Source organism: Coregonus lavaretus (assembly GCF_964263955.1).
Source record: "Coregonus lavaretus genome assembly, chromosome: 16".
Taxonomy (NCBI): domain Eukaryota; kingdom Metazoa; phylum Chordata; class Actinopteri; order Salmoniformes; family Salmonidae; genus Coregonus; species Coregonus lavaretus.
In genome coordinates, this window is record NC_140003.1 from 20,066,729 (window position 1) to 20,092,757 (window position 26,029).

The window sequence follows — 26,029 nt, forward strand, 5'->3', positions numbered from 1 at the left end:
GTGTGACCAGTGGAGGGCGTTGATCTGCAAAATAATGAGTCATCAAATGTTTTAGGCTATTCATTACTAAAATAAAGAATATTAACTCAAATTAACACTATATGTAGCCTTAACATTGGAACCATTTCAGAATAGACTCCAGCTATTTCGCTGCCTACGAACTTTAGAAAAATATGTAATATTGATTATCCGTCTCTAGTTTTAAGGATAAATATTTTAGCATTCAAAGGACAACTGCAATATCCTTTCTTGTCAAATTGAGGAATAAAGGATAGGCTAAGTGAAAGTGTGGTGTCTCTCTGTGTTCCTAATTTGAATGTGCACCAACTATCGAGGTGCGCAGCCTATTAGGATGGTCCCAGTCAGTATTGAACACGCCTCCCGCGACCCGTTGTCAACTAATGTATTCCATTTCCAAGACGTCAAAGAGTCACAGAGCCAATACACCGACCTACCGACGTACAATAATCAGCAAAGGCAACACACCGAGGAGTGTAAATTTGTTTTAGAGCCGTGGACTATTCAAAAGCTGGGACCTGGGGTGAAGTTTGACTGCTGCAGGAGGAATTCCTAGTAAGTAAAGTTTATTTAGTAACCACAAATACTCCATGGGATCAATAAGTTACAATAGAGTGGCTGTGCGGTGACATACGGGAAACAGAGCCCCCCAAGAAAGAATTGGATACATTATTTATTATTTGAGAAAAAAAATACGTACAACAAAAATAGAAAATAATAGAAAAGCCAAGTGCAATAGACTATGAAAGTGTATCTAGTACGCACTGTTTTTGTGTTGTGTTTAAGCTCTTCTTGTTGACCCACTTTGACCCCCATCCTCCTGTGTCAGGACTAGAACATGATGACCAGAATATAGACAAATATTATCCATTCCTCAATAATACTTATTTTATGGATGGAGAAAATGTATACTGTCATTTGAGTAAAATATAAATGTGACAAATTCTATTTGACTAATGTGAAATATATTTGAAAAGCTGTTTTTGTTTGTTTGACATGAATAAATTGTACTCCCAGAACAACAAAGGACTGTCTGATTGTCCACAATATAGTTATTAGGCTACAGATTAGTTACGTTATTATTACACAATTATTACCTAGTTTCTATTGAAACCAATAACGTTTTGCACATTTTTATGTTCCTAAATCAAGAGGTTGGGGTATTCAAGGAGTAGAAACTATGAACTCCATCTGGACCAGAACACACCTCTGTCAGACTAAATGCCATGCCATGCAGGTTTAATTTCACACATTTGGACAGTATTACAGACCAGGGTCCTGATCCACTGTGGAAAAGGAACTCAGTATTGCAATGGATATGAATGTAGACTATGGAGGCTCCCATACCCTTATCCTGTCGATGTACAGTGTTTTCCCTACCCACGGACAGATGCATCTATGGAAGCCAGAGGTTTTGTGTTTGGGGTTGGCTGTAACAGCCTCAGTAGTGGAGCGGAGGGGGCTTTGTTCATGGGGGGGCTTGCTGCTGTTGCTATGTGGATTTTAGTGCATCTGTTTGGGAGTGGTCTCTCTCGTTGCTCCATATTCTGTAGAGCAGATGTTGCTGGGGGGCAAAGACTTGCCCTAGTCTCCTGCTCTGCTTCCTCCTGCTAGGTTGCTCCCCTCTGTGAGCTCGTGCTGTGGTAGTTGTCAGTTTGGCTTAGATCACCTTGCTGTGCTCTACCCCTTCATATTCCATGTATGGGTGCCACTAAAATCTGGTGGTCAGAGAAAAGAACTGGTGATGACCAGAGGTTCCTCTCTACTGTTACATAGACATTGTTATCACCCTGTTTTGATCCTTATGCAATAAGGCATTCACAGTGTTTTCTGCCACCTCTATTTCCTTGAGGTTTAATCTGTGTGTCAACTATACTGAACAAAAATATAAACGCAACATGCAACAATTTCAAAGATTTTACTGTGTTACAGTTCATAGAAGGACATCAGTCAGTTGAAATAAATAAATTAGGCCCTAATCTATGGAAGTAGGCCCACCCACTTGGAGCTAGGTCCACCCACTGGGAGCCAGGCCCAGCCAATCAGAATGAGTTTTTCCCCACAAAAGGGCTTTATTACAGACAGAAATACTATTGCTAGCAAGAGCAGTGTGCAGGTTTCTTATTTTTTCTCATCATATTCAACTGTTACCATGCACCTGCAAAGATAGCTCAGATGTGTGAGTGCCTTTTGAATTGTGTTGTGTGACAAAACTGCAAGTTTTAGAGTGGCCTTTTTATTGTCCCCAGCACAAGGTGCACCTGTGTAATGATCATGCTGTTTAATCAGCTTCTTGATATGCCACACCTTTCAGGTGGATGGATTATCTTGGCAAAGGAGAAATGCTGTCTAACAGGGATGTAAACAAATTTGTGCCCAACATTTGAGAGAAATAAGCTTCTTGTGCATTTTATTTCAGCGCATTAAAAATGGGACCAACACTTTACATGTTGTGTTTATATTTCTGTTCAGTATATTAGCTAAGGACACCAATAGAAGGACAAACTGTAAAAGCTATCCTTACCAATCTGTGCCACTAGTTGAAATCCCTAGCACATCATCACTGATGACCATTCTTATGAACAGATGCGTATGCTGTATGTGATCAGAATAAAGGAGGGAACTGATATTTGATCTGAATAAGGGAAGAGTGGGTCAAATTTGGTGTGAAGCCCCATCTGTATTCTGGCTCATATTGATAATCGTGTGGCGTGTGAGTTGGGGAGCTGCATGCTTTAGTTGGGACCCATCAGCATAACAAAAGAGCATGAGAAATTAGTTTTTGAGATGAAAGGATTGAGTCCTCCAGTAAACTGTGTGTTTCTGTGGGCTGTGCTCTGCTCTGCAGCACTAGGCTGATGCCCACGCGTGGCAAGAACAGGCATGGGGTCCCCTGGGCCCCATTTCAGGGGGATTGTATGTATGGGCTGCCCGTCTTGCTCTCAACTGAAATCACAGGCTGCTGGAGCTGCGAACACTCCCAGGATTGAGATTAATATTAATTTTTAAATCAAGACTGAGAAACACAAATGTATTGAAAGAGCGTAATAACTTGATACATTGTTTTTGTGTACTTTTCAGGAATGCAATTGTCAAATAAATGATGAGATTCAGTGTAATAGCATACTACTTACTGTACATTAGATGATTTGATCAATACATTTAGCAAGACTTATAGGATCAAAATGTTTTAGATTTATTTGTTTAACAGTCCATTTATCACACAGAACATATCAAGTTTGTGTCAGTTTAAAGCACTCTCTCCTACAGCTTATGTATGCACCATGATACAAATGTATATTAACATTGCACTACTTCTGTATCATTGATGGATAGATCTACAGCCCGACCCACCCTGCTGTGTGATGGATTAGTGAGGTATCCCCTGACTAGGTTGAGAAATGTACTGTCACTTATGTGAGGCGGGGAACGCTCTATTCCTCCTTATTAGCTTGGACACATTCCATTATGTGGTGTTCTGATTGAAAGTGCTCCCGGTATCTGTGACTGCCGCTGGTCCAATGACCCTGAGCGACATCACAGGTACCGGTGACGTGGCTCTACGATTGGGCAAAGACATATGTAGGTAGGGACACCTGCATGGGCCATAGCGGTGTGTGACGCCTGGGGATGGAGATGGGGTTATGGGGAGACACACAGGTATAATTTGAGACGTGGGTAATGACAAGGATGTGGAGACGGAGGATGCAGGTATATGGGTCATTATCCTCAGTGGGTGCAGACAGAGTATGGGGGATGGGTTTGTTACCTGGATAATACAGGTATTGTGGAGGTGAATGTTAATGGGCTGCTATAGGAACCCTCAATCAGTCATGTACTGGCACAGCCAGCCCCACTGCTGAGCCTCCCCACCAGGTTGATGGATGGCTTGTGTAACGTGCCTGTTGGTCCTTGGTCCGTCCCTTTTTGCATGCAAACACATGACAAATGAGGCCTGTTAAGGTGCGCTCAACTCTGTGTTGTTCTTGCCAGAATGCTGTGTTGGCTGTTTTCTCAGTGGTACATTTACAGTATCTGAGTTACCTGCAGTAATTTACCCTCAGTGGCAAAATGCAATTGAAAAAAAACAGGAGAAGAATGTTGATAGTGCTGCATCTCTCTCTCTTGCACACACACACACACACACACACACACACACACACACACACACACACACACACACACACACACACACACACACACACACACACACACACACACACACACACACACACACAAACACACACAGAGAGAGTAATTGTGGAACATGCCACCCCTGTTTCCTGGTGTAGACCTGGATGCCAGACCAGAGCATGTCTGGTAGATAAAGAAAGAGCTTTTTGTGAGAAAACATTTCCTGTGATTTTTACTGACAGACATGTGGCCTATGATATTTGTCTTTCACTTCATGAAGAGAAAACTCCTTCTTCACACATCCTTTATAGGGTTAATGTCCATCTTTTATATAAGGGTCAAGTTCTATCTCTTCCTGTTTTAGACTACTCTCAGTTTCTCTCTCTCTCTCTCTCTCTCTCTCTCCCCCTCTCTCGGTCCCTCTCTCTGTATGTCTGGCTCTTAGGACTGTTAAAGGCATTAAACGGAAATACTCCACATTTTTACAAGGAGACTCAGGAACTTCTCAGCTGCCCTCGTACAGGCCTCGCAAATCACTGTCACGCACTTGTCATCGCCATTATGTTCAAGTGGGTCACAGCATAGCAGAGGTCAGTGGTAGACGAGCTCCAAGCTCTGAGTTCTGAGCTATGATAGTGATGTTTAAACCAGTTCAAACCAGTATTAACCCTTCAGCCAGCCCATGCACGGCAGAGAGAGAGAGAGAATCCTGGTGTCTTTCTGTCTCCAGTACCTCAGAGACTGGGCCTGTAGTGGGGTACTCTCTCCACTCTCTAGTCAGGGTGTCACTGAGGAGAAGCTGTCAATAGGATCAGGGACAGGGTCAGAGATGAGATGGTTTGCTCCATAGCTAGGCCAGGCCCTGGTTAGTTTTCCTCCAGGGCATCCGTCATAGCGAGATAATTCACAAATGTGTCTAATCGGGTTCAAAGGGGCTTTTTTCTTATTGTGCCAATTCCCAATTATGCAAACTGTAATGTTAATTTCAAGTACATAACATTTTAGTATTGTCTTTTCAAGGACAGTACTTGTAGCCTGGAAAAGTGTTAAACAAGGGTTACGGTAGGTTATGTGGTTCCCTCTTGCTACCGTATATCCCCGTCTCTGACATACTGCTAATGCTGCTGTCTGTGAATTATTCAGCAAAGTTTGTGGAAGCTTAAACACATGGATGACTTTTTCAATGTGTACTCATGTCTTGGGTCCAGTAATTAAAGAGGGATTTGTACTCTGGTTTTCAAGGAATAACCCTTAACCTATAAAATAGGCCTATAACCTATTTATTTTTTGAGGGAGACCTTCCACTGTTGAGTTAGTTCAAAGGAAACTACTGGAATGATTTTCCATGGCTGCAGAAGGGGTGTGGCCTTGTAGAAATCAGTTCAGTTTCAGATTTATTTGGATTCTAATCACCCCTTGGTATCTTTCCTAATGGTTTAGTGAACAGATTTATTAGATTTGTCCACACCGCCTCTTTCCAGTCTCCCTCACGCCGCTGTGTGCCTGGAAGAAGCTTCATCCTGGGGTGAACCTGCTGTCTCTTTTTGTCCTATTATATTGGGGTTAAGTGCTTGATTACCATAATCTGCTGCAACTGTGAGTGACACATCCTACATTTTCAACTGATTTAAATGTTCTGTGTTTTGATTTCATGCTGTGCATTTCCTTATCAAAGAGTGTAGATAGAAAAGTTAATTTAAATTGCAGTGAAGTATGAAGAAGAAGCACTAATGTCTGAGATTTCAAGGACTAAAAATACAGATCAAAGCAAAGAGAGAGAATAGTGTTTCTACATGCAGAGAAGAGAACAGGGCAAGATGTTTAATTTGGGAAACACTTTGAACGAAATGTTTTCCCCAAGGAAATCTGAGACTCTAATGTAGCCTACAAATTAAGTCAGAGCTTCTTGAGGAAAGCAAAAACAATCCACTGTCATATTCACCTTTTTGATTCAAACATTGTGCTACATATACTGTATTCCCTCCCATGTTATGGGCTTATGGTAGTCTGGGTACCAGTCTTTTTAGCGATCATTCCACTCCTTGCCACTCCTGTCATTTGCCAAAGAATCAGGATGAAATACTCTGACCTCCTCGATCTCATTAATGATAGAATCTTCGTATTTGAAGATTGCCGAAAGGCCAGTCTCTAGTAAATGGGGAGTGGCAAGGAGTGGAATGTAATAGCTGAACAGAGACGGCATCTAGGCTAGGGCTATGGTTGGTTAACCTCTATTTTAGTATGCAGGCAACGTCGTCACCCTGCTCAATCCTTTGAATGGATCAGAGCGTAAAGGGGCACGGTTCTACTATCTACAACCAGAGATACACTCACGACGTCTCTTGAGATAATGTATTTTGATGATCTTTCTTTGAAGTTCAGCACTTTTAGTCCATGAATGTGATTGGATAGTGTCTTATGCATAATTCATGCTTTGTAGTAGTAGTAGTAAAATCAATGTTATTTTCTTCTGCAACATAACTGTAAAAATGGCAAGCAAGCAATATAATCAAATAAATAAGATTATTCATTTCCTTTCTATAAAGCAATTGTCTGTATTATATTCTGTTTATTAAATTCCTAAGCCTGGATATACTTCAATAATCACAGTTATATATCTCTGGAGTAAAATAATAATTCCCTTCCATGACCTCAGTATTTGCCAATAACCATAGGTCCCATTTTAGGGGATTTCAATCTCTTAAACTTAAGCCCATCTTCAATTGACTGCTTGAAGCAGTTTTTCCTGACTGTGAATCGATCAGCCCAATTTTCCTCAGGTTACATGGTCATTGTCTTCAAAACGAAGCAGCCAGTCATTCTGACTTTGAAGTCAGGCCTTTTCAGAGCATAGCATTTAAAGCTTTATGCACCATGTCTAATTGTGTGCTTTTTTGACAGACTTTGGTGTTGGGAAGAAAGGACAAAAATGTGGTCCTAAACTGCTCATATTTCCTGAGGGAAATGAGTTCTCTGTAAGATAAGGCATGTAAGAGCAGACATGGAAGGTCTCCTGTAACTACAGACAGGGTCACTTCAACAGGCTGCTAGGGAGTAAATCAGAGAACCGGAGACTTGTTGAGTTCTGGTTGGAAAGGTTCAGCCTTCCTGTCTTTTATAGGCCGTTGACTGGTGGTTTATGCTGGTCCTGTCTTCTATCCACTCATCCTACCAGACCCAGTCCTACCATTGTTGGTCTCTAATGTTCAATCAAGCTCAAACGTAGACAATCAAAACCAGGTTCTCATAGTTTAACTCATTCTTAAATGGAGTACTGTACATTTCTTCATTCTCCTGGGGTACACCAAAGAAGGAGTACCTAATTAAACCTTTAAAGTCACCAGTCCATGCCCTCCCTGTGTATGTGGTGTGAAAGGTTTTGAGCCAGGGTGGTTTGTGCCGTCCCTAGTACCTCTATTAAGACAAAAGGGAGAAGAAAGAAAACAATCACCTCCAAAATCCCAATTAGCTCCCATGTTGCCTTTCAACTAGACCCACGGCTTCATGTCACCCTTATGTTCAAGGGGATCAGATCCACCCCTGCAGCCCCTCTCTCTGAGTCTGAACCCTCTGCAGCTGTCACGGGGTACATTATCCCCCCGTCAGCCCCTCTGATCCCAATCATACCCCAGTCACAGTCACCCCTCCACCCCTCCTCTCCTCGTGGACCCGTTCCCGTATCAAAAACTTCACACGTCTTAGCCACCCTTCAAAGAGATTTGGTGTACTGCACCCTCTGTTTCTCATGCAGGGGCTTTAGCCCCTTCACAGGCCAGCCAAACAATGTGGGAGAGCTGGTATGTCCCAGAGGAGGGGGGCGGGGGCGGACTGCGCCTCTCCTAAGCCCCATGCTAAAGCATTATGTGTAGAATAGGAGCGCTTGTACATCACATCACACTGGGACACAAGAATGGATGCCTGTCTCACTGACTGATCGATCAGCAAGACCCATGTACAAGTAAATTGTGGTAAGAGAGAAGGGAGTTGAGCACTGTGTAGCATAGTGGTACGAGAGAGGGAGTTAGAGAGACAGAGAAAGAGAGTGCAAGAGAGAGAGAGGAAAGATGAAAGGGAGGGTCTCCTTGTGATCCTTAAAGTGGTACAGTGAAAGTCAAGTGGTTCAGTGTGTACAGTAGATGGAGAGCTCCATTGTGAGTTGTATTGGCCTCCCAGGGAGCTTTTCCTGTTTACTTGGTAGCCACCCTACGATGTGTGGTTTACAGTACACAAACAACATGTACCACGTGAGGTATTATGACGGCTTCTGACTCAATGTTGACATTCCTATAAACCTTTGTTTAATTCTGCTCATATTTGCTTTGAAATGAAAGGCTTTTGTAGTGATCACTTTATGATCTTTTATTTATTGTATTCATATTTATAGGTTATGTGTATGTCATAGACATGATTCAATACTAAAGCACACCCACGTTTCTTTTTAGTTGGACTCAACTTTTGCCCTAAGTAAAGCACATTTACAAGCTTTATTAGAAAAAAAGCTACAGGCCAGAAACCACAGAATGTTGGGATAAAGGTAATTATTCTGAAATGTGGAAAATTACCCTGTAATTATGACGATCGCGCGCTTGGTATTTGTTATATGATGTCATGACAGAGTTTTAGTTAATGTGATTTATGTATGCCTAAATACTTTAATGCATTCATTTTAATGGGATAAAGTTTAAAGTAAATTAAGCTTTAATCACATTGCACTTCCCTTGCAGTAAAACTATAACTCTGGGACACATTTGAATGTTCCCTGCTCCTTTAAATGGAGTGGTGTCCTATCATCTAAAGTAAATAACTAGCCTACTCACTAGCAATTGAATGGCACATAGTGGCACATACAGACACACAAATAAACATAGACTATAATGACTATATGCCCAAACTGTTGAGCCATACAATCCATTGAGTCTTCATTTGATCCAGCCTCTCTTTCCTGCTGTTCTATTATTACAGTCCCAGACTATTTCAAACTACTGTGCAAATCTGCACTATCCCATAGTTTATGTCTATCATCAGTGTGACTGCAGTCTGAGGTAGTATAGCCAATAGTGATGAGCGATTAACCGAAATGTCGGTTATTTTTCCGTTTTTAAAAATGAATTGACTGATGTCTGTTCAATTATTTGAATTCCATTTCATATGGCTTTTTCTGTGAGCTCAATGCACACATTGCACAGTTTCTCTAAAGATAAATCAGATCCAGCCTGAGCTGTGCGATGTAGTAGGGAGTTGTAGTTTCTAACAGGCCAATATTCTACATAGTTTAGTGCATAAAACGTGGTAATTAACTACAATGAATATAATCCAATGAGCATCGACTTGTCCGGTCTGCGTTTCTTTCACGCCTGCTACTGAAAAGACAGAAGAATGTGTGATAGTGGGTTATAGAGAGCAGCTGAATCTCTACCTGAAAATACATGATCTAAGTGATTGATAGTTGATATTCAGCAGTCATAAAAGTATGCTTTATTTACTTTGAAGAACTACTAAATAGTGATTTTGTCAGACAGCAGCTCTATAGAGATGAATTACTTGGAATTAAATAATAAAATCATCAAATAAAACAAATGTAATAGACACAACTGAAATATTTTATTAAAATAAAGTAATGTGAATAAATGATGGTTAATAAGTGATAAGCAGTAATGGGCAGTCACTACCATCATGGGACTTTTATTAATTGTTTTATTCTGTGTTGCTACGGCATTCAACCCAAATAATCAAAACCGAAATTGAAAACCGTGATTATTTTGTAATAATCGAACCGAAACCGAACCAACCTCAAAACGGAATAATCGCTCAACACTAATAGCCAAATCCCATGTCATGGTAAATACAATTTATTTTATATTTGTTATCTGCACAGGCAACATTCCACTGCTTTATTATTGTACAGTGGACACCCTTTTTTCCTGACCATGGCATTTTCTGGCTCTAGCCAGCAGTCTGTTCCCTCCGTGAGTACCAGCTACATGGTTAATCCTCTGGATCTTCGTATGCGCCAAACCGTCGAGATTGGGGATTAAAAAATTATACAGCTGACTTGGAGCACTTCAAAAGAAAACTGCTGGATTAGGGTTGTGCTGGTCGCATGTAGGATTTCAATTAGCCAGCCAGTAATTCTGATCCGACCTAACTCTGACTCCCCAGTCCCAGAGTGAGTCCCAAATATTACCCTATTTTCCACATAGGGTACCCTATGGGCCCTGGTCAAAGATAGTGCACTATATAGGGAAAAGGGTGCCATTTGGGATGTAACCCCAGGCTTTGTGGGATAGGCTACCAGAGGGAGGGGCATCATTGGCTGCTGCCATATGGCAAATGACAAGAGCGGACGGTCCATGATGATGAAGCATTGTCTCGTTTTGTTTTGGCACTTTTGGATCAATGGGAGGCTTGGGCTTTGTCTGGACTGCAGTTGTCAGCCCTGCATTTAATCAGCTTTACTTTGTTTCTCTGAATCATCCTGAAAGAATGGCATAATTGGATTTGTTAAGGGACAAAAGGTCTGCATACTGTATAGATTTGTCAAGCTTTTTTTCAGTAGTGCAGGCAAGTTCCGACAAACCTCTCCTACTGTAGCATACTGTAGCTTACTATGTTATATTAACTAGTATTATATTTTATACCACTCTGCTGCCCAGGTACAATGCTGTTGAAATGTGCACAACTGTTAAAGGCCCGCAGCACAGAAAGAAAAGCTTGCAGCAAGAACCTCAATATGATTATATATATAAAAATAAAAACTGTAGTTACATCTGTTACATTCCCAGCAAAAAAAATGGTAATCAGATTACAGGTACTTTTGAAGAACTAAATGATTACTTAAAGGAAGTTTTCGAAAAAATACATATTTCGGTTTTCTCAATGTCAATTTAGCATTGAAAAAAAGGTGCAAGTGTAAATTTGTTCCACCTGAGCGAGTCTGACCACAAGTCAGTGACCACTATGATGACACACCAAATTATGACCACCAATCAGAGACCACTATGATGACACACCAAATGATGACCACCAATCAGAGACCACTATGATGACACACCAAATATGTTTGATGAATCATTTTTGTCTTCTTCTAATGCCTCTTAAGGGGAATGTAATCCAAAAGTAACTGAAAGTAATCAGATTACATTACTGAGTTTGGGTAATCCCAAAATTACGTTACTGATTACAATTTTGGACAGGTAACTAGTAACTGTAAAGGGTTACATTTAGAAAGTAACTTACCCAACCCTGTTCACCACTCTCCCCTACCTATCTCTCTCCCTCCCTCTCCAACCCATTCTCCCTCCCTCCTGTTCTGAATCTGGTCAGACCAGTTCTCAGAGTCACAAGACTGCTGGTGATTTGCATTTCTCTCCGTCTCAGAAGGGAGGAACCACTATTCACAGGTCATTGCTCAGCACAGGAGATTGTGTTGCGGGCCACAGATTGCCTTACCCTGCTGGCAGCCTCTCAGAGAGGGACTCCTGCTGCTCTCACCCACAAGCATTTTGGGTTGGACTTTAGATTTTTATATCTAGAGTAATATGAACATTAGGTCTGACTTTGGCACTGACCTGAAAGAAGATTGGGATGGGATGACTTTTTGTCATCCTCCCTCAAGACAACAAGGTATACTATGCAGCCAGTTGTAGAGAGGCAAGACAGATTTAATTATGTTCTTCATTTGTTATGTGCATCTGTAACGAAATGAAACATTGGTAAGACTGGATAATATTGTTGTTTCTAGTCTTCTTTATTAGCCCAGCACCTATGTTTTTAAGGATGTGCGTATGACCACAAACCTTTCTATAGACTGGATAATATGTCACTAAGTTTATAGAAGTTGGTAAAGGATGATAAACATGCTAGTTGTAAGAACCGGTAGTTCTTTGATTCATTGAGAGTCACACGTAGAGAGGTCAAACCAGGTTTGAAGCAGTGTTGTTGTGTGATGAATGGGGTTCGTTTTCCCTCCTCCGATATCCAGTTGAAGCAGTGCAGTTGTACAGTATGATGGATAGGGTTTATGAATGGTCATAATTTTTCCCTCCTCCAATATCCACAACCATGTGGAGCTATTCATTACTCACCTGGGGCCATGTGGGGCACTGAGAGGGATCTTACGAGTACTAAATGCTGCTTTGCTTCATTACTACCCCATTGACCTCTCTCACAGCAGGCACACACACACAAACACTTCCTGGCTAATTAAACTTAAACACTCCCAGACACACACCCTTACCTTTGCATTTGCGTTTAAAGCCACAATCCTGAGTCAGTGGTCGGTTTCCACGACCTGCTATTTTGTAAAACTGAAAGGGAGGGGTTTGGAAAATGGGACCACTCTCAAATTCATTAAAGGCTGGAGTGATGCTTTTCCATTTAACCTGTCACCTCAGAGTGAGATTCCCCCATCTTGTGGAATTGAAAGGAAGAGAGTGAAAAATATTATACAGACAAATAAATAAGGAGAGACAAACAAAAGAATGAGACAGTCACGTGGTGTTAGAAAAAGAGAAAAGATGGATTCTGTCTAGGTTCCTCCACTTCTCCTTCAACAGTGATTACCTCTGTGGCTGTGCCAACTGCCAAACAACAGTCTCTCAGCCCTCCCTTCAGACCTGTTAAACAAAAGAGAAGATTCTAAATATAAACAAGAGACCACATCTTCTATTTGCACTGCGTGCCAGCAGGCATTAAGGCTTTGATGACAGGTGTAACTTATGGCAGACGTACTGGCAGAGGTTTAGAGAGGCTGGTGAGATTGAAGTTCTTCCACTCCAAGCATTTCCTGACTGAAAGGTTGGCATGCACTGGAAGGTTGCCCTTCTGAACCACCCATTAATTATTATGTCTTATGAAAAAAGATATGAGAAACATTGTTTTTTTATGCTCTCTTGATGCTTATGTCAGATAGCACATTATTAATGAATGAATCAAAGAGATAGCTGTCACTGTGAAGACATTCCCAGCGCTTATTCCAACACAGACAAAGACAGACATCACATGGGGAAAAATGCCATGTGAAATCTATTTTCATGAATCATGGCACATGTTGTGGGAAGTTTTTAGCTAGTGTTAAATTTGGCCCTGATTTTGTAGGAAATTCCTTTGAAATTCGATTATCCGTTTGACGTCTGTAGATAAACTATTTTGGAGTTGCAGTCGCCCTCTCTTTCTCGATCATTCTCCATTTCTGTCAGAGTCTTGTCCATTTGTTTCCTCCAAAGTTCTAGTGGGAAAGTCTTTATCAGGTGAGGCACCTGCTGACACATATGGCTTAGCATGTAGCATGTAACATGTAATACTAGACTCCTCACAGAGAGATAGTGGTACCTTAGCATGTTAAGTTAGAATCCTCATAGAGAGATTAAGGTAAATAAGACATCCTTAGGCTTCTGTGTGGACACCTGTAGAGTTGAAACAAGACCTTTGTCCCCACTCCCAATGTCAATGGGATACCTGTCTGTTTGTGTCCTTTAGCTTTCTCCCCATTCCTATAAGAGCTATTATTTTGTATTCCCCAGAGTAAAGGTTGAGGCAGAGGTTAGTCTGGTGAATATCAGAAACACTAATCTGATCTGCCTCATCAACCCTGTGATCAGTCAATGGTTTTTGCGGCTGGTTTTAGCAGTTCAACAGTCCTCTTAAGGACTTAATGTGCTACTGAGAAAGTGGTTCCATCTGTGAAAATAATGGAATTAGTAAATTACTGAACACTCCAAAACTGGTGAGTCCTAGAATGCTGGAATCTTTCTAAATAAATGGTCAAAAAATATTTGTATAAAGGATGCCCGTCTGACCTGTTGTATTAGTGCAGTATTTTACACAACAGGCCTGTCAAAGTTATCCTAGCATTGCAGATGATCATTCTTGGTCCATCCAAGAATAGTCTTCATGTATTTGTCTGTTTCATGTATTTGTCTCTCTACCTGTTACAGTAGCGCCTAAAGACTACTGTGTAGACTGGAGGCAGGAAAGGGAAACAGGAAATGGGTCAGGGTTCCTGCTGGTTGATATGTACACCTCTCTCTTTTGGTCTCTCCCTGAATACACTGTGGACCTTTAGCCATGATAACAATCTCTGGGAGGAAACTCAATGCAGTCCACCATGGCTACAGAGTGCCACAACACCTTGTCCAGGGGGTCAGAAGGTAGAGCATTACAAGGGGCCATGACTCTGGACAGCTTCTGGGCATATGTTGTGTTTTGTGTTAGTGGGTGTGGTTTTCCTGGCATCACATTGAAAGTTGAAATTGCATGTATTATGTGTATACAAGAGAGCCGTAATGAACAAGTGTACTTGAAAGAAGTTGAGAGGCACTGATTCTGGTGTTGAATGTAAAACAAAAAGAAAAAAAAAAGAGATTAGAGGATTTGATTGTAGAGATTAGGTCAGGAGTGAAGTTCAGGCTCGATTTCCACAGTTCAGCAAATTGAGCACATTTTTTGAATTCCCTTTTTTTCCTGATAGCTTTGACAACCTATGTTAGTGTTGTCTTGTAGTATTAAAGACCCACTCCCGCTCCCTAGCACCTCATTTATCACCAAAAGGTACATCTCAATTAGGCGGTCCAGGGGGGGCTTTACTCTTTTGTCCTCTTTTGCTCCTTTATTGTACAGGGAGGGGGAGGCAGATGATATCAGAGTGAACCATCAGACAACTCTTTGAATTGCCAAACCCTTGAATTTCGCATTTGTGTCTTAAAAAAACATATTCTGCTCTATTAGTGTACTTTACTGTATCTATACTTGTGGAATATCGTTTATCAACAGGAAAAGTAAAGAAAATAGCTGTACTTTGTCTAGGCCTATATCAGTTGTTCTCGTCATGAAGGCTCTGTTGCAATGAGTTGTGCTCTTTGTGATTGCTTAATCTTTTCAAATCAAATCAATAATTGCAGACTTACATTGAGTATTAAGATTGTTTCATCATGCCCCAAAGGTTTACTTAATTTCACATGCCAAGCTAAATCACAATCACAACATTGTCCTATCGATTCTATCACAGAGCAATCCCCACACCAAACAATGATATTGTTTTTATAAATCAGGTACCCTGCTAATAGCTCAGACTAAAGTGACTGAAAATATTTGCTCAGGGCCATTAGTCAACAAAATAAGCTGACTTAACATGGTAAGATAAACACACTTCTCTTATCTCTTCAACAGCAGTGTGCAGTAAAGAAGAGAAAGCATGCACACAGTACTGTATGAGCCAGAGCCCAGGAAATGAAAGATGTTTTGTTTTGGTGCACTGAAAATCCAACAGTGTGTCAGTGTAGCCACACCCTGAAAAATATAGATAACTTTTAGATTTCTTTGGCCCGTGTTACAATACCTTTTAGCTACCTGCCTCAAGGTTCATAAACAACACAAATCCTAATCCACACTAAACTTGGCTGAGCAGCTTTGTTTGATAATTAAGGTGTAGAAATTCAGAGTAAAAGGTTGTGGTGTGGCTGTGTTCTTAGATGGTGCTAGTTGGTTAAATACATTAAAGTGCTTTATCACTCCTCAACCACAGCGGCCTGGTCGCCCAGGGTGACAGAACTCTAATTGCCTTGTACACCTGTCTTTAAAGGCCCAGTGCAGTCAAAAAACGTGATTTTCCTGTGCTTTATATATATTTCCATGCTATGAAGTTGGAATAATACTGTGAAATTGTGAAAATTATGATAATGCCCTTTTAGTGTAGGAGTTGTTTGAACAGACCAGCCTGTTATGGTGGGATGGAGTTGTGGCCTGTCTGGTGAAATCACCAGACGGTAAATTAGTAGGTAGACCAATAAGAAAGAGAGTTCTAAACCTCTCTGCCAATAACAGCTAGTTTTCAGTTTCTCCCTCCCCACTCAGACCACTCCCAGACAGTCCTAGCAAAATTATTGCTTGCTCTTTGCTAAGAAGTAATTTTTGTTTATTTTTGACCATTTTAATTTAAAACAATCACACTAAGGTACTTAATTGTTACCCAGAAATGATTTGATATTGAGATAAAAATGGCTGCATTGGACCTTTAATGACATCACCGGCTGATGGGCTGTAAAAAAGATGGCTTACAGGACACTTTAAAGTTTAAAGTCTCAAGGAGATGCTGCTATTTGTGAGCAATATTTGATTTGGTTTGTTTGAGCACTGTGAGTACATTCACACTGCTCAGTCTGAGTCAGCTGACTTTGAGAGCTAATCCTAAAATGACTCAGTGAGGCTCAGAGGTAAATCCTCTAATGCCAATAAGTATCAGTTTGACTGGGGGTGTCAGATTTTACCAGATGAAATTGAACTAAGTGTGAACTTTGGAGAAATGTGTTGTTGTTTTTTGCTTGCATTGATCTTAGGAGTAATACATGTCTTACTCAAATACAATTCCTTAATCAGTTAGCTTTGTACCCTTCTCTGTGTCTTGTTGTGCCATACAAATTGCTTGAGTCAAGTGTATGTGACAAATGTGTAAATGGCTCTAATTTTTCTTTAAAGAATAAAAACAACCAACTACAGGGCTATCCCTTGTCCCCTGGCCAGGCACTCTGTATCCCTGTCAGCTCTCTCTGACAGAATGGGCCATGGTCTTTCTCAGGGTGAGGAGAACACAATTACACTATAGCCAACCCATACATTTCCCCCAGGGTTGATGGACGAGCCTTGTCTCCCAGCTCTCAGGCTGTGTCCTGTGCTCTAGGCTCTGGACTCTGGGATTTTCCCAAGGGACAGAGGCCCCATCTACCCTGGCTACCCTGGACCTGTCTGGGAGACTAGGAAAAGGACACTGAATGGAAGTCAGGCCATTCTACCATTCTCTGGAAGGTCAGGGCCATTTCACCATTCTCTGGTGAAAACAAGAGTATTGGAACTCTCCTCCAACGTGACTGTGGTTATTCAGACTTTAGTGTGAAGCCAACATCTACCCAGAATCCCTAAATGGGACAACAACATGGGCCTTGGTAGTGAGACTAGACTAGACCACCGTCTCCTTCTGCTGATGAATTCCTGAACCTAATGAATGTCACAATATTGTGTCTGGGTAAGGCTGGTTTGTCTGTATTGGGCATGTTGTGGGTAACTGGATATTTCTTCAGAGAGAATTGGTCAGACCCTTAAGAAATCTTGTCTGGGAAAGTCAAGGGAGATCCTCATGTAATGGTAAAACAACATGTCTTAACCTTGCTCACACAGACACTCAAGGACACAGGCATACCATTAAAGGCATATGAGTACAATATACAATACATGTTAATGTAATAATTTCACCCTTCCCCCTCTAATGTTGCCAGGGAATCCTATGTTTTGTCACTGTTAAGTCTGAAACTGTAGGTTAAGCTTAATTCCCTTTGTTGTGACAGTGATGGTGACACATCAATCCAATGGCAGTCACCCAACGTCACTATCCCTCAGGCTTTGAAGACAGAGACAGCCACAGTGATTCTATAAGTCATCCTGAATAACTTTTGATTAAATCATATTTCCCTCTCATGTCTTGTGGTGACAAATGTATAAGGATTTAGTTTAGAAACAAATAACAAACCAATAATATTTCAGTGAAGACTGTTGTTTCTTTATTTGTGTTAAAAGCAGAGGAAACAGAAAATACCTCTTATCGTTTACAAAATATGTTTTTCACTTACAGAGCCCTAGAGACTAATCAATAAGTAAATAATAATAATTTTAATGTTCTTCATTTTTATATCATAAACAGCAAACAACAAGACACAATTATAAAAAAACAAAAATACCACACCTTTCCAGTTTCCACCCACCCTTCCCACACGAAATGACAAATATAGAAAAAGGAAAATGTAAATGATTGAAAGAAAATGTGCTCTAATATCGATTATGTAGTTAGAAACATAACATTTGACAGGTATTACATGTTTGAGTTTTGATTCATTCCTCACCCGACATGCCATCACTCTCCTCCTCGACTCTGCTGTTCTGTTGTCCAGGAGGCTGGCCTGCTACCCTCCTGGTCGTCTGAGGAGCCTGGTCTCTTCTCCTGGTCTTCTGAGGAGCCTGGTCTCTTCTCCTGGTCTTCAATTTCACAGTGTTCACAGCACAGACCATCCACAGCAGACCACAGCCCATCAATTAAGAATACACTGTATACTGTAGAAATAGTAGTCTATGCCAAAGGGGTCTTTCTCCGCATGAATTAAGAAAGTCCTGGGGCCTCCCGAGTGGTGCAGCGGTCTAAGGCACTGCATCACAGTGCTTGAGGCGTCACTACAGACCCGGGTTCCATCCCAGGCTGTGTCACAACCGGCTGTGACCGGGAGTCCCATAGGGTTAGGGGAGGGTTTGTCCAATATGACATTGTCCCCTTGAACAGTCTTTTTTTAAATCTACACAACCAGGATAGAGTATGATTAGAGTTAGAGCTGAGAGCCCTTCGAGAATAATTTTGTGAGCAGGTAAGACATTGGGCAGACCACCAGCATATACAATTGGATGTAATTATTATATTGATTTTGATGCTTCACATAGAAGTAAGTGTTTATTACTATCCCAACTGTTTGTTCATGACTAACTCTGTTACTTGTTTCTCACTGCATAAAGACTGAGCTGGACCAGAATTAAGACAGAATGAGGGCTGATGATGCATGAGAGTCTGGTCCCTGGCAGACTGACTGATGTCATTGATCTAATGAGGACATGTTTGACTGGGGGATAATAGATGCAAGCTGTGTTCCAAATGTGGACATTGCCTGACCAGTTCAAAAGTAGTGCACATAGGAAATAGGAAATAGGGTGCCATTTTGGATGCAGCCCTAATGATGAACACTGCTCTGTTGTTTCTGGTCTGGTGGCTGATTGGAGGATGTCTAGGGCTTCAGGGCTTTCCTCTGTCTTTTCCAAAAGGGCTGGTGACACCCATGGTCACTGTACCATGTAGTTAGGATAGGCAGTCAGGATGCTTTGATCAGAAATCCAAAGCAATTGTCTTTTTTACAATATGCTTTTTGTCATTGAAATGAAACAAAGTAAATTGTGCAAAATGAAACATGCTATTGTATAGTAAAAAAAAAAGGTAATGTAACTAAGAATTGGGTTAAATGTGTGCTCTCTTTCCTCTGCAGGTGTCCTCGTGTGATTGTCCAATCAGAGACCTGCATGTGTGAAGCCGCGGCCAGCAATGGAACCCTGGCCTGCAGTGGCTTGGGTCCTACTGCTGACGGTCATTGCTGATTGGCTGAAAACAGCCCAATCAAAGGACTTTACAGAACAGGACATCATCTACCTCCATCCCTCAAGTAAGAATCAGACTTTATTATTACATGACCAAGAGTATTCAATAGAGTGATGGTGTCCCAGTTTCCCAGACTAATTGCATGAAAGTACTGTAAATTAGTTGTGATCTAATTCACAGTGTCCCAAATGCAGCTGACTTGCATGGAATTGGCACCTCAAAATCATCTGTTTGTGTTGGTACTAAATGTATAAAATTATTTCGACAAGTTTTGAAAATGCCCAGGGTTTAATCTGATGCGAAATGTATGACTTGTAGATCAGTCAGCACCTGTTATTGCACTCAGAGATCCCACTTCTGCTAACATCATCAATGATGTGACCGGACCGCTATTATCCCAGTGATTGGGTGTGATAAAATTGAGACGGTCAGTCAGTCACGCCACCGCTGTCGGCCTTAACTGTTAATCCACTGGCCAAGCCACGTCCATGTATTCATGTAGCCCAGCCCTTTCTCTAAACTACGGCTAGCGGGAGTCCTTCAGCCCCTCAGTCCCCTGTAAAACCTGTCATTAGACTGAGTCTGTTATTACAGGCCATCTCTAATGGAGGAGAGGCCCCTCTGTCTCTCTCTCTCTCTCTCTCTCTCTCTCTCTCTCTCTCTGTCTCTCTCTCTCTCTCTCTCTCTCTCTCTCTCTCTCTCTCTCTCTCTCTCTCTCTCTCTCTCTCTCTCTCTCTCTCTCTCTCTCTCTCTCTCTCTCTCTCTCTCTCTCTCTCTCTCTCTCTCTCTCTCTCTCTCTCTCTCTCTCTCTCTCTCTCTCTCTCTCTTTCTCTTTCTCTCTCACACACACACACACACACACACACACACACACACACACACTCTTTACTGTGTCTTCATTAGATGAGCCCCCTTTGCTTATTACATCCCCATAACCGCTGCTTATCACAAACCTTAATAGACTGCTCCATTCCAATTTTGACTGACCCTTAAGAGTTATGAAAAAGTCGGTCAGAGGCTATGCCACTCAGGAATAGCTGTTAGGGGTGTGTATCCAGTGAGCTTGTGATCCCCAGCCAAACCAGACAGATCCACAGCTGGCACAGCAACTGTCTGCTCCCTCCCCTCTCCACCACCAGGCCCGGCTCTTTGATCTGAGGCATAGGGTCATGTGACTCCATGCATAGCTACCCGGCACAGTCAGACGGCCCACAGTCAGCCATGTTGTCACTGCCTTCTGCCCTCTGCCCTCTTTTGTCTCATCCACACATTAGCCCAGCAATATTTCCACTCAGCCCCCCAATAGAGAAACTACACTATACCGTAACTGGAAGATCCACTGCAAATGGCATTGATATCTTATTCACGTCTATTCAATATTTCCTGAATCAGCTCAGATTGAAACAATGAAACACATTATCAATAAATCAAAGGAAATTCTTACAGAGAGTGACTGTTATCTTAATTTGAATTTTAGTGGTCTGAACCAAGTCGGGACAGTGACGACCAACAAGACTCAGCTGAGGGTAACTGATTGATTGTTGTCCTTTGGCTGTCCCTGTGACTCAGGCCAGAATGTTCCGGCATGGCCAGAATGTGGACACTCACTAATTGGTTCTCAGTGTCAATTAGATCATGTTCCCGAGCCACAGGAATGGCTGCTTTCCATAACATAGTACTCTCAACTTGTTCTCTCTCTCCTCCCCCCTTCTCTCTCTCCCTCCTTCCCTCCTTCCCTCCCTGTCTTAACTGAATGTGTGCCAGTGCCAGTATAGGGCCAATGGTAACTAACTACAAGTCATGTAAGTCATGTTACAGCTGGTAAATTGCTGCTGCGCACCTCAAGTCCTCTTAAAGGCCTTTTTCCTAGTTTGTTAGCTCAGTGGATAAGCTAAGCTGCCTCGACAAGCTTTAGTCCTGGCCTCTGTGCAACAGTCTTTTCCCTTTTTTCAGACCCCCTGCAGTCCCCTTACCCCAGTCAGTGTACAACAACAGACTGGATCACTATAGGCCTCTGTAGATGGGCATATGCTAGATTAGGGTCTGAAACAACCCCAACTTTCCCCAGGAAGCAGGCATGTTAGAGGTAAGCCCTCCCACGTCTCAGAAACAGGTCTCTGTGTAGCCAGAAATAATATCTCTTAAGATCTGTGGCTCTTTCATCACAGAGAGGCAGAACTCCTGGGATCAGGTTAACACCGCGCCGGCTTTCTGGGATACTGCGGGAGATATCCGTGTCAGCTCGAGGTCACCCCTCTAGTCCCAGTGGGGATTTGGTAGATTGTGTGTGTGTGTGTGTGTGTATATGTGTGTGTGTGCGTGTGTGTCTGTGTCTATGTACATATGTGAGCATGTGACAGGGTGTTTGCGTAGTTGTGTGTCTGTCTTTGTGTTTGGGTGTGGGAGGGCTACTAGGGAACGGTAACTAACCAGACATCCTGGGAGGGGTCATGGTCTAGCTAGCAGTGGCGAGGCAAGGCGGGATCATGGTCTGCATCCCAAATGGCACCCTATTCCCGATATACTGCACTACTTTTGACCAGAGTCCTCTGGGCTACATAGTGCACTATATAGAGAACAGGGTGCCATTTGAGATGTAGCCATGGTGATTGGCAACAGGCTTTGTGTTCTGAATGAAGTTTGCCTGACTTGCAGACCTGCAGCTATCATTGGGGAAGGGTGTGGAGGAGTGACCAATCAGATTAATGTAATGGTGTGAAACTGGAAAGACTAACAGCTTCTTCGTCCGAATGATCACAACAGATGGCCCACCATGGACATTTTCCATCCTCTGGGGACAATGCATTGAGAAGGGAGGCAGCAACTGGGCTGTGTGGTCTTAGTCTTAGTGTTTCACTGAATTAACAGAGTGCATGGGGTAAACTGCACTTGGCACTATAAGTCTTTATCAGAACAATTGTGTGTGTGTGAGAGATAGATTACTACTGGTCATAAGCTATGTACAGTATACTGTATGTTGGTGCAAGGACTGAGTTCCCCCTATAAATGGTCTCCCTGTCCCTAAAGTCCATGTTATAAGAGTGATTTTTGTTTTACTAATCCAAAATAACGCGTTCCATGCATTCCAAACTTTTTCATCCATTTTATTAATCCAAAAGTTCAATCTTTTTCTGTCCAGATTTCATAAGCTAATATTATTATTAGCCCAGCTTTTAGTATGAGCGTGCTAATCTTATTCAATGTTTCAGGACTTCTGTTCACTTAGGCTAAGTGTATGTTGGCTATGGCTGTGTGACTGGCTATGCTTGTCCCAGTGCCCTGTGCATGACTCTTAATCAGTGTGTGGAATAAGTGTGTGCGTATGTTTCTACAGCCACTCCATTCCCAGGTGGGTTCAAGTGCTTCACCTGTGAGGAGGCACCTGACAACTATGAGTGTAATCGCTGGGCGCCAGACCTATATTGCCCACAAGGTGAGTCAAAACACTAGGACAAACCAATGTTATTTTCAGCACCGTTGATAACAACAGTCTGACTTCAAGCCCTACCCATGAAGTAATAATAAGATGTTAATTCTTTACTCCCTCTGCTCTCAGATAGGCCTACCTTACTTTGTATTTAGATTAGGCATTCTTTCCTTCTCTGAGTGCTGCCAAAAAGTTGTAAATTACTGCTCTGTTCCTTCAATGGAGGCCTCAGTGTATTATTAAGTATATGTCACCCTGCTGTTAACATGTTTAGCTCATAAATAGCTAGTGAGTTAGCTTGGCTCGACCACTATCGGACAGATTTACAGCACACTCTTAATGACTAATAAGTTACTCTTGGCCTAGCCCTTAAAATACACATTCTTTGTATAAATAATAGCCTCATAGATCGTTGGATAGAGAGATGCACTACTTGACTCCCTGGAATGCACTCCGTGACGTGATACGATTGGTTTTCCTCCAGGTTTTACTGGGTTTGATACTAAAAGTGACATACAGTCATGTATAGCTTTGGAGTATATTAGATACCGTATGGCAGAGGCTTCAATTCAGGAAAGGGTCAGATAAATGACTAAAATGTAAATGTAGGTAGCCTATAGTGTTTTTCCCCACAACCTATGAACAGAAAAGTACAGCTTTTCTCTCAATTCTAACTTAACTCAAATCCATCCATGCAAACCAGAATGTGGTAGCTACAGCAAGAGGTCAATATGTCTTATTTACTGTCTTTATTCTCAACAGAGACCAGATATTGTTACACGCGTCACAATATGGACGTGGAGGGGGACAGTGTTTCCGTGACAAAGCGTTGTGTGGCTCTAGAGGACTGCCTCTCTACTGGATGCTCTGAAGAAGACCATGAAGGAAACAAGGTGTGGAGTGGGAACAAGGGGAATAGTGTTGAGCCTAGTGTTGGGAGGTTACAATGGTATTTTTTTTTTTTTCACCTTTATTTAACCAGGTAAGCCAGTTGAGAACAAGTTCTCATTTACAACTGCGACCTGGCCAAGATAAAGCAAAGCAGTGCGATAAAAACAACAACACAGAGTTACATATGGGGTAAAACAAAACAAAGTCAAAAATACAACAGAAATAAATATATATACAGTGTGTGCAAATGTAGCAAGTTATGGAGGTAAGGCAATAAATAGGCTATAGTGCAAAATAATTACAATTAGTATTAACACTGGAATGATAGATGTGCAAGAGATGATGTGCAAATAGAGATACTGGGGTACAAATGAGCAAAATAAATAACAATATAGGGATGAGGTAGTTGGGCGGGCTAATTTCAGATGGGCTGTGTACAGGTGCAGTGATCGGTAAGGTGCTCTGACAACTGATGCTTAAAGTTAGTGAGGGAGATAAGTGTCTCCAGCTTCAGAGATTTTTGCAATTTGTTCCAGTCATTGGCAGCAGAGAACTGGAAGGAATGGCGGCCAAAGGAGGTGTTGGCTTTGGGGATGACCAGTGAGATATACCTGCTGGAGCCCATACTACGGGTGGGTGTTGCTATGGTGACCAATGAGCTAAGATAAGGCGGGGATTTGCCTAGCAGTGATTTATAGATGGCCTGGAGCCAGTGGGTTTGGCGACGAATATGTAGTGAGGACCAGCCAACAAGAGCGTACAGGTCACAGTGGTGGGTAGTATATGGGGCTTTGGAGACAAAACGGATGGCACTGTGATAGACTACATCCAATTTGCTGAGTAGAGTGTTGGAGGCTATTTTGTAAATGACATCGCCGAAGTCAAGGATCGGTAGGATAGTCAGTTTTACGAGGGCATGTTTGGCAGCATGAGTGAAGGAGGCTTTGTTGCGAAATAGGAAACCGATTCTAGATTTAACTTTGGATTGGAGTTTCTTAATGTGAGTCTGGAAGGAGAGTTTACAGTCTAACCAGACACCTAGGTATTTGTAGTTGTCCACATACTCTAGGTCAGACCCGTCGAGAGTAGTGATTCTAGTCGGGTGGGCGGGTGCAAGCAGCGTTCGGTTGAAGAGCATGCATTTAGTTTTACTAGTGTTTAAGAGCAGTTGGAGGCTACTGAAGGAGTGTTGTATGGCATTGAAGCTCGTTTGGAGGTTTGTTAACACAGTGTCCAATGAAGGGCCAGATGTATACAAAATGGTGTCGTCTGCGTAGAGGTGGATCTGAGAGTCACCAGCAGCAAGAGCGACGTCATTGATATACACAGAGAAAAGAGTCGGCCCAAAAATTTAACCCTGTGGCACCCCCATAGAGACTGCCATAGGTCCAGACAACAGGCCCTCCGATTTGACACATTGAACTCTATCAGAGAAGTAGTTGGTGAACCAGGCGAGGCAGTCATTTGAGAAACCAAGGCTATTTAGTCTGCCAATAAGAATGCGGTGGTTGACAGAGTCGAAAGCCTTGGCCAGGTCAATGAAAACGGCTGCACAGTACTGTCTATTATCGATCGCGGTTATAATATCGTTTAGGACCTTGAGCGTGGCTGAAGTGCACCCATGACCAGCTCGGAAACCGGATTGCATAGCGGAGAAGGTACGGTGGGATTCGAAATGGTCGGTGATCTGTTTGTTAACTTGGCTTTCAAAAACTTTTGAAAGGCAGGGCAGGATGGATATGGGTCTGTAACAGTTTGGATCTAGAGTGTCACCCCCTTTGAAGAGGCGGATGACCGCGGCAGCTTTCCAATCTCTGGGGATCTCAGACGTTACGAAAGAGAGGTTGAACAGGCTAGTAATTATTCTAGTTGATTTTGGGCATGGCATTTTTCTGACTTTGAATTTTTTTGTAATGACATAGACAGAGGTAGATGGTGTTGTTGCCAAAATGCCGCCAACAGGGTAAAGTTTATGGTTGGATCTCAGGCTATGGTTGCGGTCAAATCTGGAGTGGGGTCAGAGCCGGGGTCAGACAATGTGAACGTGGCGCTTTATATTACGGCCCTGTCCCAGTCACCACCACTTAACTGTGCTTTTGAGTTAATCCGGAGATCCTCCAAAGTGCTCGCTCCAGATAAGATAAAGAGAAGAGTGGAAACTGCTCTCTCTCAGTAGGCTGTCATTCTAATCCCCGGTGAAAGGTGTATGTCTTCACTACCTCGGAAGTCTGCATTATTCCCCACTGAGAGAGAGAGAGAGAGAGAGAGAGAGAGAGAGAGAGAGAGAGAGAGAGAGAGAGAGAGAGAGAGAGAGAGAGAGAGAGAGAGAGAGAGAGAGAGAGAGAGAGAGAGAGAGAAGAGAGAGGAACGGCCGGAGCAGAGAC

The 26,029-nt window shown here is 42.3% G+C and overlaps 1 protein-coding gene across 1 annotated transcript in view; it reads left to right on the plus strand.

Moving 5' to 3' along the window:
* The first annotated feature begins 427 nt into the window (after nt 1-427).
* Nucleotides 428-26,029, plus strand: part of lypd6 (LY6/PLAUR domain containing 6) — a 28,042-nt gene continuing 2,440 nt past the window's right edge. Inside the window, exons 1-4 of the mRNA XM_084179472.1 lie at nt 428-573; nt 19,218-19,391; nt 22,662-22,760; nt 23,517-23,647. Coding sequence (XP_084035598.1) covers nt 19,274-19,391; nt 22,662-22,760; nt 23,517-23,647 — 348 coding nt within the window. The 5' untranslated portion in view covers nt 428-573; nt 19,218-19,273. The remainder of the gene's footprint in view (nt 574-19,217; nt 19,392-22,661; nt 22,761-23,516; nt 23,648-26,029) is intronic.